The following is a 16,433-nucleotide window of genomic DNA, read 5'->3' as shown; positions in this document are numbered from 1 at the left end:
ATAGACCCCTGAATCACTGTGGAACTTATCACTCTCCAAGGCTTGATAAATCTGGGCCTATTCATGAAACAGTGACGAGAGTGGAGAAAAGGTGGAGAAGTTGTCCATAACAACATCAGCTTTGAAGGAAGCCTTTATCAAGTACATTCTATAAAATGTAAAGGAGATGCTGATTGGTTGCCATGGGCAACTTCCCCACTAGTCTGTTGCTCCTCTTTTATTTTCACTGCTTCATGGATAGAACCCTAAGTGAGAAAGGGTCTCCATTCTTACAGCAACCAGACATCACATATATTAGGCATAATACTTGGCCACTCTTCATTTGCAAGGAGCAATCTATCCACAATATACTGTATACTAAAGAATTGTAAACTTTTACAGTACTTAATAAAGCTTTGGAAATTAACTGTTACCTTTTTTTCTGAACATTTCTGAAATATTCTGCTTAGTCCCAGCTTGTGTAAGCTTTATGCTTTGCCAAACTGGAAACCAGCTATCAGAGGATCCTGGCTGCTGTCAGTGAGACATAACTACAGTATATAGCAATTAGCCAAGTGGTTATAAGAGAAATTGTCAGCTTACACGGCATTGTAAGAGGTCTATAAGAACCACTGTTACCTATACAGTCCAATACTCCATAGATATCACAAATATTAACCACTTATGAAGCAACAAAAATGTAATATGACTATATCACCATGTTTACTGTATTTTGCAGTCTAACTTGGCATCTTCGATCACTGGAGGAGGTTAATGTGTATTTTAATATATTTTTTTCAGATTCAAATGTATCAACTGTCCCGACTTCTTCACGATTATCACAGAGATCTTTACAACCACTTGGAAGCGAATGAGATCAGCCCCAGTCTGTATGCTGCTCCTTGGTTCCTAACATTGTTTGCTTCTCAGTTTCCGCTCGGATTCGTTGCCAGAGTTTTTGGTAAGAACACAGGAACTGTTGATTGGCATATTTATTTACTTTTACATTTCATACTGCTTCACTGAGAAATAAATGGTAAAAGAACATTATAATTGGAATTGTGTATAATTACAGTGATAGTTTTTCTCTGTACGTGGACATTCAGTCACACTCTGTTAGAAATAAGGTAAAAAGTTAACTGTAGTTTCAGAACACATATGTTTAATATACATTGCACTCATAGGGAGTAATTCTGAGTAGATCGCAGCAGCAAGTTTGTTAGCAATTGGACAAAACCATGTGCACTGCAGGGGGGCATATGTAACATGTGCAGAAAGAGTTAGATTTGGGTTGGTTATTTTGTTTCTGTGCAGGGTAAATACTGGCTGCTTAATTTTTACACTGCAATTTAGATTTCAGCTTGAATACATCCCACCCAAATCTAACTCTCTCTGCACATGTTATATCTGTCCACCCTGCAGTGCACATGGTTTTGCCCAACTGCTAACAAAATTGCTGCTGCGATCAACTCAGAATTAGGCCCATTGTTTGCAAGTCAGTCTGTTACATTGGCGCCATCTTAGTGCACCTTGGTAGAATTTTATAGAACGAACATAAGTGAGTGGTATCCCTAATAGTGAGAATGTCAAATTGCTTTCTCACAAATATTTAAAATGCCCGCACTAATATATATTGCAGACGCCAGGCGCATCTTATTACCATATACGATAAAAGTGCGCTTTACAACGCAAAACACTGCATCCCATAAGAGAAAACAATACACCCACACATTATCTGAGTTCCAAAGCTCATTGATGTATATATTTGTTATTAAAAGGATATGGATTCAATATATTACAATGTACAGTATACCTATAGTTACAACTCATACAGTAAGCAGTTAATACATAGTTACATACAGTTACATACAGTTACAGGCCAGCAATACAATACCATTCCCTCAATGCTTATGTCTCTCTCTCTAAAATCATGCTGGGACTCCATCTTACGCTGAGACCAAAACAGGAACTGAGCTCCTGTGTGATCAGCAATGTGTTATCTAGTTTCTGGGGGAGGGGACTCACTCTTTAATGATGAGTCACTATTCTCTTTGTATATGCTGAACAGGTTCAGCCTTGGGGACGTCCAAAGGGGCTGGCCTGAGCTTCCTGTCCACTACCTGTTTGGAATATCTATTGTTCTAATAAAAGTGATTTTAGCTTACATACATTTAATCATAATTATTTGTTGCAATGTCCTACAACTTAATAACAAGTATCAAATGAATCTACACATTAATCTGCTTGCTTTAATACCAAATATGACAGGTGTATCTGGTTTCGTTTAAATAATACACATACATGACATTACTTCATTATATAATTTTAAATCATCATGATGTCTGGCGCTTGATATTATTATAGTTATGTACTGTATGAAATAAGTGTCGAATCCATCTCTGTGGCATGTCCGTGTAAATGCGTGTTACCATATATTGCTGTGCTCGCTGCGCGTATTTTGCAAGTATAGCAACTTATATGTGTGTAGTTTGTATGTTCTTTTTATGTAATATTTTTGACTTCGACAGTCCACCCTTTGGCAGCAAACAATAACTGCCATCAATTATTAACATAAGAAAAAAAAAAAATCATACAATAATCGGTGACCTAGACACAAGTATGTATGCATTTCGCAAATCAGACACTTAACTATATTTGGGGAAGACAGGGAGGAGGACGAGACATCCTCTATATGCACTCGGCGGTCACGGGACCACTGGTTGGGTGTGGGACAACATTCAACCTATAGAGTATGCTGGGACAGTGCTTTGGCCTATAATGTCTGATTTGCGACGAACATTTCACACATACATATACCTACGTCTTTGTACACTGATGTTTGGATTCGATTGAGGTTCTGCTGGATAGATGAAGAAGACACAAACAAATCGTGACATATAAAATTTTCATGATCTACATATTCCTATCATTTTCTGAACATTGTTTCCATTTCTGGAACGTATGCTAGGTCTGTTTAATCATTGAACAAGGGTTATAAGTAGTGTCCTTCCTAAATAACATAAACCTTCGGAGTTCGTGGAGAGCCACTCATAAACCTTTCTTCCACATATATTAATGAGCTCTTTATCTGCAATGTGTGAATAGCCATTGTCTGATTGTTCCTGATTACCTCTGAACTCCATAACTACTAGAACTTTGATTTTTCTCTGACTTTAACAAACTGATCGGCTAATCCTGGGATCCTATAAGGAAATCACTCCTTCCTCCAGAACCAGTTCCAGTCCCACACTCGACTCCTCATAAAAAAACCTTGCAAAAATAGAATATCCTGAAAGAAAATGTTTGTCAGCGGGAAAGAGAGAAAAGAGAAATAGAACAAAACAACTCTTGTTCATAACAAATCAATTACAATGACTGGTATTTCTGCAGTCCTTTAATACGCTCAGGTAGTGTTCAACAGTGCCGCCTCTCAGTCTTCACGGAACAGAGTCTCTAGTGATACGAGGTTCTCTTTGCCTTGCTCTTTGAACACACAGTTCACTTGGAACACACAGTTCACTTTGCTCTCCACCTTGCTCTTTGAACACACAGTTCACTTGGAACACACAGTTCACTTTGCTCTCCACCTTGCTCTTTGAACACACAGTTCACTTGGAACACACAGTTACCAAACTACACAAACTCGATGAATGTGAGCAATAAACTACTTTGTCACAAGTTCTCTCCGGGTCAGCGACCTTCTTGCAGTGGGACGAGTGGACCCAAGTCTCTCTTTCGGCGACTTTTAGTGCTGTCAACAAAACTTGGTATGGTCCTTCCCACCTGTCTATTAGGCAATCTGAGCGTAAGAACAATCACACAGTCTCTTGGTTCACAATCAAGACAGTTAGTATTTGGCATACCAGCAATCAACAGTTTCAAGTTCTTTTGTCAAGTTCTCAAATGCTGGCTCATCTCAATAAGGTACTGTACTGTCACCTCATTGGTGTATTTCTGATCATTCTGCGGATCAATCATGACATGAGGTTGTCTTCCAAAAACAACCAAAAAAACACAAATACCAAAACAAAAACAAATTTCGAAGAGGGTGATTCGTTAAGTGAAGATCTGGGAGTGGTTCCGAAGCTACATAATACTAGTGGCAGTATCTATGATCACAATAGTACAATTTCAAGCTTTGCTCCTACTTCTAGGGGTACCATTATCTACACACAAATTTCTGCGCAATTTTCCTTTGCGGTAAATACAGCAGCATCCGTGGCGGCAGGAAATGCCTCTACCCAGTTTGAGAAAACATCAGTGCACACCAATACATAACAATAATTCCTAAAGGGTGTTAACTGTACGAAGTCGATTTGTATTTCCTGAAAAGATCCGTCTGCAGGAGGGATATGGGATGGCTCTGTTGGTATTGCTTTACCAATATTCTTCCTCAAGCAAGCAAGACAGGTCATTGCTCTCTTACCTGCATGAGAATAGAATCCTGGCGCACACCAGTAGACGCTCATCAGCCTGCACCTACCCTCTTTGCCTAGATGAGTCAGACGGTGTGCCACCTCAGCTAGACTTGGAAGGATGCTCTGGGGGCTACTGGCTTACTGTGTCCACCTGCCCACAGTCCTGAGGACTCCTGGCCATACCCCTTTGTCCTCCAGACTGCCTTTTCCTGTAGGGAACACAAATTTTTTGTATCTTAATTTAACTATTGTGTGTTTGCAATGTAGAGTACCATGAGCATAACTCAAAAAAAAAAAAAAAAGAAACATCTCTAGAGGAGAGAAAGAAGAAGAAAATGAAAAAGAAAATGTCAGGTTTGCCATTCACCAACAGGCATACCAGTGTCTATACAAAATTTCCCTTCACCAGTATTCCCATTCTCCACCCTTTGTGCATGACAAGGCACACTGCAGTAATACTGGTGTCATCGTGCTGTTGAGATATACTGGGTTCGGGCAGAACTCTGAAGGACCTAGGCATGTGGAGTTTGAACTGTAATTGGGTCCATGTATTGTACCACCCTGTGTGAACGCAAAAGATGAAGAGGAAACTGTAGAGAAACAGAATAGAGGTTGGTGACAGATGAGTTTGTAGAGGTGAAGATTTTATAAAAATTTGACAACTGGATTGGGCACTACGGGGAAGTGATTCTCTACTTGGTCTACTCCCCTTAAAAAAAAAAATTCTGTGTTTATCGTATCGCTATTGGGACTATCCCAGCCATCAATCCAGTGTCCTGTCCATCCTAAGTTCATAGGGAACCCGGTATCTGTGAGATAATTTCCTCTACCTGTGATGGACATGCATCTAGAACAGTAGAATGCGACATTAGTCTTCGTGGGTGTCTAACATACTTTGTACTTCCTGAGCGGGAGCATAGTATATGTATATCATATCTAACAATGAAGTTAATCAGGGGCCATTTCTGCTAGGAAAAAGAAGCAAAAGTTTAGAGGCCCCATCTTAACCCCAGCAAGTTTTGTCAAAGGGTAATGTTCATTTATTTTGTTGTTCCCATTAGCCGAATCTGTGTTTTCTCTATGTCTTATGATTCCTTACTATATGTCCCTTGGTACCGTCTATGTGTTTAATAATGTGGCTTGTGTTTTCTGTCTAGGGGATCTATATTGACTATGTGTCCTACTACTCCTACAATCTCTGGCAAAATGCCCTTTCTTCCTACAAGTGTAACATATTATTGACCATTAGGCATCTGGGGTTTGGACTGATGGGTCTTTCCTGTATGTGCCAGTATACTTACCGTCCTCAACCTCTCCACCTGTTGTTCTTTGTGCATAGCAATATTCTTGTGATGTTCAATAGCACACTATCTAAGATTAGCTACTGTGACCCCTTTCTAATTTTGCAAAGAAGTCTGCACCCTGACACTCAATGCCTTATTGAGCCCGTCCATTTGCACAGAGACAGCCACCTCCCATTTGCCGAATTAGTGTTTACCAGTAGTCTTATCCAGATGGAGAGTTTTCTATTACTGCAAGAGACAAAACAAAATAATTTTTTAACAAGCTTCTAGGTCATGCGAAGTATTCATTCAATCCTTCTCATCCCGTATTAAAGGTCTGTACATGGTCCAACAAACATTTCCGAGCTCATCTTGACTAGGGGCATTACTAGGAATGAATACTTCTTATATGGTAACCTTGTCTTTGTCCGCTTTCCTACTGGCAAATACTAATGTGCGGACAGGGTTTTCTCCATTTCTGACGTTACTTTCTTTCTTTTTTTTGTTTTATTTTTGGGTTTTACTATATATGTACACGAATGATACCATACTTACCTGTTCCACTGGTCTCAGCCACTTCCCCCACAGGCTACTGCTCTTCTTTTACCGGTTGGATACTCCTCTGGGTACATGAGAAATGGCTGAAAACAATCAGGTCACCTTCTCCTCCTAAATAAAACTTCAACATTCATTAGTACATATATAGGTTACAGTCATATTTTTCATATTTTTATTATTTTCTATAGTTTGTATGCTGGCCGTAACTGCTTCCACATCTACATATGGCGGTGTACTTGCATTCTCTTTTTTTCTTCCTACTTGTTTATTGTTGCTACAAGTTCAAACAGTTCTTATATTTCCATTCTTGTCTTATATGACTTTGGTTAGACATACTACCTGCAATACCTTAGGATAAAACTCACCAACCCCTCTTGCTGCCACAGGTTTAAACACTTTGTATGTCTGACCCTTTGTTTTCTGGATTTTATCAGACATATCCTTATCCTTAAGTTCTGCAATACCTCTGGTTCAAAGCTGCCCACCTTAGGGAATGGTACCCTATCTTTGTCAGTCATACGTAACCATTCATTGCAAAAAGTCTCCGTGTGTGAACCATACTTTCTCTGACGTCCTAGTGGATGCTGGGAACTCCGTAAGAACCATGGGGAATAGCGGCTCCGCAGGAGACTGGGCACAAAAGTAAAGCTTTAGGACTACCTGGTGTGCACTGGCTCCTCCCCCTATGACCCTCCTCCAAGCCTCAGTTAGATTTTTGTGCCCGACCGAGAAGGGTGCACACTAGGGGCTCTCCTGAGCTCTTAGTGAAAGTTTAGTTTTAGGTTTTTTATTTTCAGTGAGACCTGCTGGCAACAGGCTCACTGCATCGAGGGACTAAGGGGAGAAGAAGCGAACTCACCTGCGTGCAGAGTGGATTGGGCTTCTTAGGCTACTGGACACCATTAGCTCCAGAGGGACCGAACACAGGCCCAGCCTCGGAGTCCGGTCCCAGAGCCGCGCCGCCGGCCCCCTTACAGAGCCAGAAGCAAGAAGAGGTCCGGAAAATCGGCGGCAGAAGACATCCTGTCTTCACCAAGGTAGCGCACAGCACTGCAGCTGTGCGCCATTGCTCCTCAGCACACTTCACACTTTGGTCACTGAGGGTGCAGGGCGCTAGGGGGGGGGCGCCCTGAGCAGCAATAAAAACACCTTGGCTGGCGAAAATACATCACATATAGCCCCCAGGGCTATATGGATGAATTTTAACCCCTGCCAGATTCCACAGAAAAACGGGAGAAAAGGCCGCCGAGAAGGGGGCGGAGCCTATCTCCTCAGCCCACTGGCGCCATTTTCTCTCACAGCTCCGTTGGAGGAAAGCTCCCTGGCTCTCCCCTGCAGTTACTACACTACAGAAAGGGGTTAAAAAAGAGAGGGGGGCACTAATTAGGCGCAGTATAACAATACAGCAGCTATAAGGGGAAAAACACTTATATAAGGTTATCCCTATATATATATATATATAGCGCTCTGGTGTGTGCTGGCATACTCTCCCTCTGTCTCCCCAAAGGGCTAGTGGGGTCCTGTCCTCTATCAGAGCATTCCCTGTGTGTGTGCTGTGTGTCGGTACGTTGTGTCGACATGTATGAGGAGGAAAATGATGTGGAGGCGGAAAAATTGCCTGTAACAGAGATGTCACCCCCTAGGGAGTCGACACCTGAGTGGATGAGCTTATGGAAGGAATATGTGACAGTGTCAGTTCTTTACAAAAGATTGATGACATGAGACAGCCGGCGACTCAGCCTGTGCCTGTCCAGGTGTCTCAAAAGCCATCAGGGGCTCTAAAACGCCCGTTACCGCAGATGGCAGATACAGACGCCGACACGGATACTGACTCCAGTGTCGACGATTAAGAGACGAATGTGACTTCCAGTAGGGCCACACGTTACATGATTGAGGCTATGGAAAATGTTTTTACACATTTCTGATAATACCAGTACCACTAAAAAGGGTATTATGTTGGGTGAGAAAAAACTGCCTGTAGTTTTTCCTGCATCTGAGGAATTAAATGAAGTGTGTGATGATGCGTGGGTTTCCCCCGATAAAAACTGTTAATTCCTAAAAAGTTATTAGCATCATACCCCTTCCCGCCAGAGGATAGGGCACGTTGGGAAACACCCCCTAGGGTGAATAAAGCGCTCACACGCTTGTCAAAACAGGTGGCACTACCGTCCCCGGATACGGCCGCCCTTAAGGAACCTGCTGACAGAAAGCAGTAAAATGTATATACACTCACACGGGTGTGATACTGCGACCAGCAATCGCCTCAGCCTGGATGTGCAGTGCTGGGGTGGCTTGGTCGGATTACCTGACTGACAATATTGATACCCTAGATAGGGACAGTATATTACTGACTATAGAGCATTTAAAAGATGCATTTCTATATATGCGTGATGCACAGAGGGATATTTGCCGACTGGCATCAAGAGTAAGTGTGCTGTCCATTTCTGCCAGAAGAGGGTTATGGACAAGACAGTGGTCAGGTGATGCTGATTCCAAAAGGCATATGGAAGTATCGCCTTATAAAAGGGAGGAGTTATTTGGGGTAGGTCTAACAGACCTGGTGGCCACGGCAACGGCTGGGAAATCCACATTTTTACCCCAGGTAGCCTCTCAACATAAGAAGACGCCGTATTATCAGGTGCAGTCCTTTGGGCCCCATAAGGGCAAGCGGGCAAAAGGCTCCTCATTTCTGCCCCGTGGCAGAGGGAGAGGAAAAAGGCTGCAGCAAACAGCTAGTTCCCAGGAACAGAAGCCCTCTCCCGTTTTCTGCCAAGTCCTCAGCATGACGCTGGGGCTTTACAAGCGGACTCAGGCACGGTGGGGGCCCGTCTCAAAAATTTCAGCTTGCAGTGGGCTCACTCACAGGTGGACCCCTGGATCCTTCAGGTGGTATCTCAGGGGTACAAATTGGAATTCGAGACGTCTCCCCTTCGCCGTTTCCTAAAGTCTGCTTTACCGACGTCTCCCTCCGACAGGGAGGCAGTATGGGAAGCCATTCACAAGCTGTATTCCCAGCAGGTGATAATCAAGGTACCCCTCCTACAACAGGAAAAGGGGTATTATTCCACGCTGTTTGTGGTACCGAAGCCGGACGGCTCGGTGAGACCTAATTTAAATCTGAAATCCTTGAACACTTACATACAAAGGTTCAAATTCAAGATGGAGTCACTCAGAGCGGTGATTGCAAACCTGGAAGAAGGGGATTATATGGTGTCTCTGGACATCAAGGATGCTTATCTCCATGTCCCAATTTACCCTTCTCACCAAGGGTACCTCAGGTTTGTGGTACAGAACTGTCACTATCAGTTTCAGACGCTGCCGTTTGGTTTGTCCACGGCACCCCGGGTCTTTACCAAAGTAATGGCCGAAATGATGATACTCCTTCGAAGGAAGGGAGTTTTAATTATCCCTTACTTGGACGATCTCCGGATAAGGGCAAGATCCAGGGAACAGTTGGTAGTCGGGGTAGCACTATCTCAAGTAGTGTTGCGGCAGCACGGTTGGATTCTTAATATTCCAAAATCGCAGCTGATCCCGACGACACGTCTTCTATTCCTAAGGATGATCCTGGACACAGTCCAGAAAAAGGTGTTTCTCCAGGAGGAGAAAGCCAGGGAGTTATCCGAACTAGTCAGAAACCTCCTAAAACCAGGCCAAGTGTCAGTGCATCAGTGCACAAGGGTCCTGGGAAAAATGGTGGCTTCCTACGAAGCAATTCCATTCGGCAGATTCCACGCAAGAACTTTCCAGTGGGACCTGCTGGAAAAATGGTCCGGATCGCATCTTCAGATGCATCAGCGGATAACCCTGTCACCAAAGACGAGGGTGTCTCTCCTGTGGTGGTTGCAGAGTGCTCATCTTCTAGAGGGCGCAGTTTCGGCATTCAGGACTGGGTCCTGGTGACCACGGATGCCAGCCTGCGAGGCTGGGGAGCAGTCACACAGGGAAGAAATTTCCAGGGCTTGTGGTCAAGCCTGGAGACATCACTTCACATAAATATCTTGGAGCTAAGGGCCATTTACAATGCCCTAAGCCAAACAAGACCTCTGCTTCAAGGTCAGCCGGTGCTGATCCAGTCGGACAACATCACGGCAGTCGCCCACGTAGACAAGGCGGCACAAGAAGCAGGAGGGCAATGGCAGAAGCTGCAAGGATTTTTCGCTGGGCGGAAAATCATGTGATAGCATTGTCAGCAGTGTTCATTCCGGGAGTGGACAACTGGGAAACAGACTTCCTCAGCAGAAGTTTTCCACATGTTTGTAAACCGTTGGGAAAAACCAAAGGTGGACATGATGGCGTCCCGTCTAAAAAAAAAAAAAAAAAATTGGACAGGTATTGCGCCAGGTCAAGGGACCCTCAGGCAATAGCTGTGGACGCTCTGTTCAACTAGGTCGATTCCTGCATTTCCTGCAAACAGGAGTGTCTATGGGCCTAAAATTGGGGTCCATTAAGGTTCAAATTTCGGCCCTGTCAATTTTCTTCCAAAAAGAACTAGCTTCAGTACCTGAAGTTCAGACGTTTGTAAAAGGGGTACTGCATATACAGCCTCCTTTTTGTGCCTCCAGTGGCACCTTGGGATCTCAATGTAGTTTTGGGGTTCCTAAAGTCACAATGGTTTGAACCACTTGAATCTGGGGAGTTAAAATATCTCACATGGAAAGTGGTCATGCTGTTGGCCCTGGCCTCGGCCAGGCGCGTGTCAGAATTGGCGGCTTTATCCTGTAAAAGCCCTTATCTGATCTTCCATTCAGACAGGGCGGAATTGAGGACTCGTCCTCATTTTCTCCCTAAGGTGGTTTTCAGCGTTTCATCTGAACCAACCTATTGTGGTACCTGCGGCTACTAGTGACTTGGAGGACTCCAAGTTGTTGGACATAGTCAGGGCCCTGAAAATATGTTTCCAGGACGGCTGGAGTCAGAAAATCTGACTCGCTGTTTATCTTGTATGCACCCAACAAGTTGGGTGCTCCTGCTTCTAAGCAGACTATTGCTCGTTGGATTTGTAATACAATTCAGCTTGCACATTCTGTGGCAGGCCTGCCACAGCCAAAATATGTAAAAGCCCATTCCACAAGGAAGGTGGGCTCATCTTGGGCGGCTGCCCGAGGGGTCTCGGCTTTACAACTTTGCCGAGCAGCTACTTGGTCAGGGGCAAACACGTTTGCAAAATTCTACAAATTTGATACCCTGGCTGAGGAGGACCTGGAGTTCTCTCATTCGGTGCTGCAGAGTCATCCGCACTCTCCCGCCCGTTTGGGAGCTTTGTTATAATCCCCATGGTCCTTACGGAGTTCCCAGCATCCACTAGGACGTCAGAGAAAATAAGAATTTACTTACCGATAATTCTATTTCTCGTAGTCCGTAGTGGATGCTGGGCGCCCATCCCAAGTGCGGATTGTCTGCAATACTTGTACATATTTATTGTTAACTAAATCGGGTTATTGTTGTTGTGAGCCATCTATCCAGAGGCTCCTCTGTTATCATACTGTTAACTGGGTTCAGATCACAAGTTGTACGGTGTGATTGGTGTGGCTGGTATGAGTCTTACCCGGGATTCATAAATCCTTCCTTATTGTGTACGCTCGTCCGGGCACAGTATCCTAACTGAGGCTTGGAGGAGGGTCATAGGGGGAGGAGCCAGTGCACACCAGGTAGTCCTAAAGCTTTACTTTTGTGCCCAGTCTCCTGCGGAGCCGCTATTCCCCATGGTCCTTACGGAGTTCCCAGCATCCACTACGGACTACGAGAAATAGAATTATCGGTAAGTAAATTCTTATTTTTCACACATAATAAACCTTGCTGACCTTCTCGGTCGCAATTATGACCTTCTCGGTCCCGAGTCTGACCTTCTCGCTCCCAACTCTTCTTCAGCCTGAACCCTAGCTACCAAACGCCCACTGCTTGTGCAAATGGATCCCATCGCAGACATTTTGCCAATAAACGCAATCCCCAATGCACACCGCAAATAGACGGTGAAAGACACCTAGCGCTTTCACTCGCTCCTTCTCCGCTGAGTACCACGACTCACTCCAATAGTGAACACCGCGTACCCAGTGAGGCCCTATCTAGTTTCTATTACTGGAAGTGTTAGGAGTGACTTACCGTTTCCAGTAAATATCCGCCGCTGGAGATTTTCCTGAGAGAGACCAGCGAAAACTTCCTATACACTTTTTATACACAAATCACGCTTGCGTATGCTCTATACAGCGCTAATGATACCGCGATTTTACGCAAAAGCTCGTAAAAGGGGTATCAAGTTGCGCTATGTATCGCCCCCACAAACGCGCGGTCCAATCGCACAGCGTATAGGTACTTGTTACCTATCTGCCGTACAACCACGGGGTCAATGTACAAACTTTGACCCTCAGCTCGGAGCGTAACAAAAAACCTTTTTACTTTAATACTACACAATGCACAATTCCCTATTACGCTCCTCTGCAAATCTCCTCACGATTTGCGTATTTCAATCTATATTGAACATGAGTCAGCCGCCTCACGCCACCAAGCCTCCACTTTCTTGATGCACCACACTACGGGATCCCGAATTCCCTGGGTTCTATATACACTCACTCCTACGTTCGCTCACTCAAATACACTTTGGTTTTTTCTGTACAGAAAATTTAAATTCATTCAGATAGGCAGCTTTACCCCAGAGGCAATACAGTTTTTAAACTAAATTTAGAGTAACCTGCTTTTGAAATCTGATAGTTATGTGCTATTGTATTAAATGTCTACTATCCCACCTTTGAACTAAACGACACTATTGTGTAATTTGTACTTAGTGCCCGCATTCTTACGCACTTTGTGTACACACGCGACCGTGCGTGTCTCTTACGCTGCGTGCGCAGTCCTTTACTTTGTCCGAGACACGTGTACAAAACCCTGCGTCCGCAATAAAACAATAAAACAAATCACACAGCTCTAAGTATAAATGTGAACAATATTAATTACTATTGCCCACTAGAAACAACTTGTTCTGTATAAACTTTTATGCAGACCTGCGTTTGTGTCTTTACACTTCCTTAAAATACTGTTATTTCAAATTTACCTATCTAGCAACAAATGTATCCTATTTCACACAGATCTATAATGACTAGCAATAATCAATAATTTAAATGATATGATTCAGATTGGATAGCTATCTTGCAGAACATACACTGATATAAATATACACATAATTATAATAATATTATATATATGTACCATTTACTGGTCTCCTATGAGACACCTTACCTCTTATTTGCATATCAAAGCTATTTGCTTTTCCACTGCTAAAAAAAAGCAGTTGCACAGGTTAATTTGCATTTCAATGGCTATCCTATAGCAAGCAGATTCTACAAGTCTTGGAAGGAAAAAGAGAAAAAAAAAACCAAAACCCTTTCTTTCCTTTTTCTATCTATGTGCAATTTTTTTTTACCCCAAGCCAAGCATTTATCTTACCATTTACTCTCACTAGGCCCAATTGAAACTATTTGTCATTGACTATGGCATGGGTTAAATAAATGCATTGGTAACTCATAAATGGTGTTTGATGTGACCAAGGAAACTGATTATTCTGAGCAGACTGAAAATCAGCTATTTAGAAAATGACCTTCCTAAAATGGCCACTGCTCCTCCCCCTTCCACATGCATGAGGTTTACACAAAATGGTGGACAGGCCATGTGGTTAGTCCAAAATGGAGGACAGACCATGCGGCTTCCTTTGTCACAAAGAAATCACACATTACACAAGCACCAGAAGTTATTTTAGGCCTGAGTTAAAAAAAAAAAACTATATCAAGGCTATGCAGCAACTTTTAAATGTACTTTTACCTACTTAACAGATAAACAATCCCATCTGAATCAAACACAATATGACTTATTTGAACTTTGTTTTGCAACAATAAAAATACATTTTAGCATCTTAAATATTATGAGAAACGCATTGTCCCTTGAAATTTCATATCATTGGCTTACTGATATCACAACAATACACGTGGATGTTATTTTCATCAGCGTCGCAATGCGTCCATCGGAGCCGGTCGATTATAGCCGCGTTTGTAATGTACAGTGCATCATTAAGACCCTGATATCCCGTAAAAGCCCTCATCTGTGAATGCCAAATTGCTTTCTCACAAATATTTAAAATGCCCGCTCTAATATATATTGCAGACGCCAGGCGCATCTTATTACCATATACGATAAAAGTGCGCTGTACATCGCAAAACACTGCATCCCATAAGAGAAAACAATACACCCACACATCTGAGTTCCAAAACTCATTGATGTATATATTTGTTATTAAAAGGATATGGGTTCAATATATTACAATGTACAGTATACCTATAGTTACAACTCATACAGTAAGCAGTTAATACATACAGTTGCATACAGTTACAGGCCAGCAATACAATACCATTCCCTCAATGCTTATGTCTCTCTCTCTCTCTCTCTAAAATCATGCTGGGACTCCATCTTACGCTGAGACCAAAACAGGAACTGAGCTCCTCTGTGATCAGCAATGTGTTATCTAGTTTCTGGGGGAGGGGACTCACTCATTCATGATGAGTCACTAGTCTCTTTGTATATGCTGAACAGGTTCAGCCTTGGGGACGTCCAAAGGGGCTGGCCTGAGCTTCCTGTCCACTACCTGTTTGGAATATCTATTGTTCTAATAAAAGTGATTTTAGCTTACATACATTTAATCATAATTATTTGTTGCAATGTCCTACAACTTAATAACAAGTATCAAATTAATCTACACATTAATCTGCTTGCTTTAATACCAAATATGACAGGTGTATCTGGTTTCGTTCAAATAATACACATACATGACATTACTTCATTATATAATTTTAAATCATCATGATGTCTGGCGCTTGATATTATTATAGTTATGTACTGTATGAAATAAGTGTCGAATCCATCTCTGGCATGTCCGTGTAAATGCGTGTTACCATATATTGCTGTGCACACTTCGTGTATTTGCAAGTATAGCGACTTATATGTGTGTAGTTTGTATGTTCTTTTTATGTAATATTTTTGACTTCGACAATAGACATGAAGAATCTGATCCTACTGTATTAAAATTCTTCCATACTATTAGATTTATTTTAATTATACTTCATGGCAGTGGTGATCAAACAAATATAAAATGCAGAAATGGATTTTCAAGTACTAATAGGATGTCTGATCACCTATTATATTTTGGATGTTAAACTAATTTTAAAATAAAACCTTTATTTTGGATCTGTTAAAATAAAGCTCTTTATGAATGTACTGGGGTATTGCAATACTGGACTCAGTTCTGGAACAACATTTTGCTTACGGATACCTCTCTCCCAAGCCTTAATCCTATAGTATGCTTATTTGGCTTGGACTTGGAAGAGACCCACTCTGCGGTCCTATACCGCTATGTCTTGTGCTTTACTACACTAGCCAAAGTTATAGGGGGATATCCTATTAGCCCCGGTAATTTACTGGGGTTAATTGTCCCGCCGGGGGCTATCTAATTAGCTCTGATAAGATGGCATGAGATGCGGCTTATCAGGGATTTTTTTCACCTGCCTCAGGCAGGCGAAGCAAAATCCCCTGCGAAAACGGGGCTGTTTCTACCGAAAACACACAGGTTTCACTGAACCTGTGTGTTTTCGGGAGAAGGGACATTTTTTTTTTACAGGCTATCAATCTGGATAGCCTGTAAAAAAAAAAAATTTGGTGAAACATGGGGAAAAATCACAAAAAACATACGTTTTCTGCACCCGATGTTTTACTGGGGCTAAGAGGATATCCCCCGTAATTGCTCGCACTTGGTTTCCTAAGTGGAGAGCCCTGGTAAATAATGTGGTTAAGCACGAGAAGCACGTTTAGAACCCGTAATACAATGCATAAATTCCATGTCAAAAGGGATAGATGGTGACACTCGAGGTTGGGCAGGGATCATGATGACACAGAGGCTTCATACATTTTTCTTATATGGACCGAGCAAGGGCTATATCTATGAGAGTAGGGCAAGGTTCATTACACCCTTTTTTTTTTTTTTTTCGTCTTTTTTCTTTCTTTTTTTTTTATTACTCGTGCTATACTGATTTCCCAACTTGTTGTCCATTGGTATGCTATCCGGACAAGTTTACTTACAATTACATGCCAAAAATAGAATATATTTTTCTTTTTTATCCCTATATGTCCTATGATGATTGTGTGTGTAAGTTTTGTT

At 42.5% G+C, this 16,433-nt stretch overlaps 1 protein-coding gene across 8 annotated transcripts in view; it reads left to right on the top strand.

Moving 5' to 3' along the window:
• TBC1D4 (TBC1 domain family member 4) overlaps positions 1-16,433 on the top strand; it is a 300,990-nt gene that overhangs the window by 262,208 nt on the left and 22,349 nt on the right. For all 8 annotated transcript variants that reach the window (XM_063952941.1, XM_063952940.1, XM_063952938.1 and 5 more), the window contains one exon: positions 781-940. In XM_063952941.1, the coding sequence (XP_063809011.1) occupies positions 781-940 (160 nt within the window). The remainder of the gene's footprint in view (positions 1-780; positions 941-16,433) is intronic.

The sequence above is a fragment of the Pseudophryne corroboree genome, chromosome 2 (genome assembly GCF_028390025.1).
Source record: "Pseudophryne corroboree isolate aPseCor3 chromosome 2, aPseCor3.hap2, whole genome shotgun sequence".
NCBI lineage: Eukaryota > Metazoa > Chordata > Amphibia > Anura > Myobatrachidae > Pseudophryne > Pseudophryne corroboree.
Note: the sequence above shows the minus strand (reverse complement) of the source record. Positions and strands in the feature narration are given on the sequence as shown.